The 2,306-nt window shown below is 40.0% G+C and overlaps 1 protein-coding gene across 1 annotated transcript in view; it reads left to right on the top strand.

The window, feature by feature from the left end:
- Positions 1-571: 571 nt before the first annotated feature.
- The window catches only part of CCDC112 (coiled-coil domain containing 112), a gene marked incomplete at its 5' end in the record, with an annotated part of 9,882 nt that continues 8,147 nt past the window's right edge, over positions 572-2,306 (top strand). The window contains 2 exon segments of the mRNA XM_010021723.1: positions 572-687; positions 2,212-2,306. The exon segment at positions 2,212-2,306 is cut by the window's right edge and continues 36 nt beyond it. Of these exon segments, the coding sequence (XP_010020025.1) occupies positions 572-687; positions 2,212-2,306 (211 nt within the window).

Here is a 2,306-nt window from a genome sequence, read left to right as displayed (position 1 = left end):
AAACCTGTAGGAAGCAGTGCGGTTTGTGTGGTTGGCCTCAAAATGGTGGTTCTGTAACCTGAGGAGGCGGTTTTATTATCTGTGTTCCTAGCAGTTAGTTCCTAGCAGTCCTTAGGGGTGTTCAGGGTTGCTGTGAATCAGAGTTGGCTATTTGCAAGGGTTATTAAGCAGATTTCAGACGTTAAGCTGGTATTTTTTTCGAACAAGATGTAGTGGGGGTAATATGCCTAGCTTAGATGACATGTTTATAGTCAGGTGGGTAGTTCTTCTGACTTCCCAGAGACTGACTGCTGTGAGAGGCAAGGCCGTTGCAGTGTGGTGAGCAGCCTGTGTTAAAGTGAGCTGATGTTGCAGTCTTTCCATTTTTCTGTTGAAGAACACGGTTTTTTTATACAGTCATCAGCTCACCATCACTCATCACTTTAGTTTTATACCTGTGTTAGTTGAATTGCACCAGTATAAAACTGAAGTAATGCTGTTACTCTGCACTGTAGTGTTGTCTGTTTAAAAATAACTAATGAGCATTTAAATAATACTGGTTTTGAATAATACTTTATTTTGTTACATACAGAATGACAGCTGTTCCAGTACCACAGGTACTGGTCATCTATTTAAGAACTGGAAGATGAAAGCTGAACAAGCTGAGAAAGCTGAATTCTTAAGAACTGCAGAAAATCTAAAAACTCAGTAAGTTATGCAGTTTAAGTGTGTTTTCATGTTGTTCTGGAGGTAATATAACTCGAGGTTCAAGATAAGAGTTTATGGTAATTAAACCTTCAGGTTAAGATTTCCTTTTCAGGAGCTCAGGCAGTTGTTACAGTAGTTCAGGATAGGCTCATGAGGTCCAAAATGGTTGCTGCACTAGACACACAAAACAGAAAGTGTTTGTAACATAACTGAGTTCTCAGTTTTCCTACTTAGCTGTTCTTACCCTTATCTAAAGCCCTTAAGACACACCAGCAAAAAAGGAATTGCAGCAGCATTACAAGGGCTTCCTCAGAGAAGATAGAAGACACTTCATCTGAAATATGTAGGCGACTGCTTTGGAAAATGGGGGTTTACGACAGCTCAGGCACAAAAGTCATTTAGATTTGTTTCCTCACATCTTGAGTAAGTGCTGTCATAACTATTCTGGCAGCTGAAACAAGAAGAAAGTTTCTTCTTGAATGTATGAGCATTATGAGGAAGAGCTGACATAGCTACACCGCTGAAGGAGAGGTTTGTAGTTGTGAATCCTCAATGAAGTGACACTTGAATCTCACAGCACTGTTTTACACTGTCTGAATCAGCTCCTCATTTAGTCTGGATCCTGAGTTATAGCTCAAGAATAGACTGCTGGCTAATGCAGACATTCCCAAGCAGCTTCAAACAAAGCATGGCATTTAACTTTGGCTCATTAGGCTTCTGTAGTTGTGCTCTGAAGGTTTCTAGTGCACTGGGAAGACAGGGTACTCGGGACAGCAAAGCATTTAAACTGTGAACCATGAACTGCACCATAGAAGGATTTTAACCGTGTAGCAGCAGTAGACTGTTGAAGAACCACGCGGCTAAGAGGGGCAAGTTTCTTAGGCTGTTGGTCGTGTTGCTCAGTGTTGTACAGCTGTATGTACCGAGTGACACTTGTTTTATCTAAAGCTTCTGACCTTAGCAAGAAAGCTCTGTGTACTATACGTAAAGCATTGTCATTAACTAATGTAGCACTGTATAAAGCATTGTATTAAGTAATATAATAACTGAAGTTATTTGAATGATAACAAGCTTGAATTTTAATCTTCAGTTGCAGTAGTGCTACTACTAGTGTTAAGGCTGAGTACATGTTTTGTATGTGCTGGGGCTCCATCTATGTGTGCAGCTGCATTAATACAAACTGTCTCTGTCCCTGCACTTTCCAATGAAAATTCTCATAAGGCTTCCTGATAGTAAGGATACAGGTAAAATTTCAAGCCATTTCAGTGTGAAAACCACTTGCCTGTCAGCAAGATAATTTTCTTGTTAACGTCTTTCTCTTGCTCAAGTTCTTGGGTTACTTTGGTGTGTAGTCTTACAACTGCAGAAAGACTTCCCTTGAAAACAGCTCCAGAGACAAAACAGTGATTTGTGTAAAATCTAAGACAGTAGTGTTGTTACAACCTCAGCTGGATACTAACCTTGGAAAATCCTGGGGCTTTAAGTCTTTGTTTCTTACTCAATGCAGCAAACTTTTTTTCCCAGGCTTGCAAAAAATGGATATCTTTACAATAGGAAGAGTGGTTTCAGGATAGAATACAACATACTAGAAGAACTGGAACACAGCTTGACTGTCAGCC

Source organism: Nestor notabilis, unplaced genomic scaffold, assembly GCF_000696875.1.
Source record: "Nestor notabilis isolate BGI_N333 unplaced genomic scaffold, ASM69687v1 scaffold3769, whole genome shotgun sequence".
NCBI lineage: Eukaryota > Metazoa > Chordata > Aves > Psittaciformes > Psittacidae > Nestor > Nestor notabilis.
The sequence above is the reverse complement of the archived record's forward strand: the minus strand, read 5'-3'. Positions and strand labels throughout refer to the sequence as shown.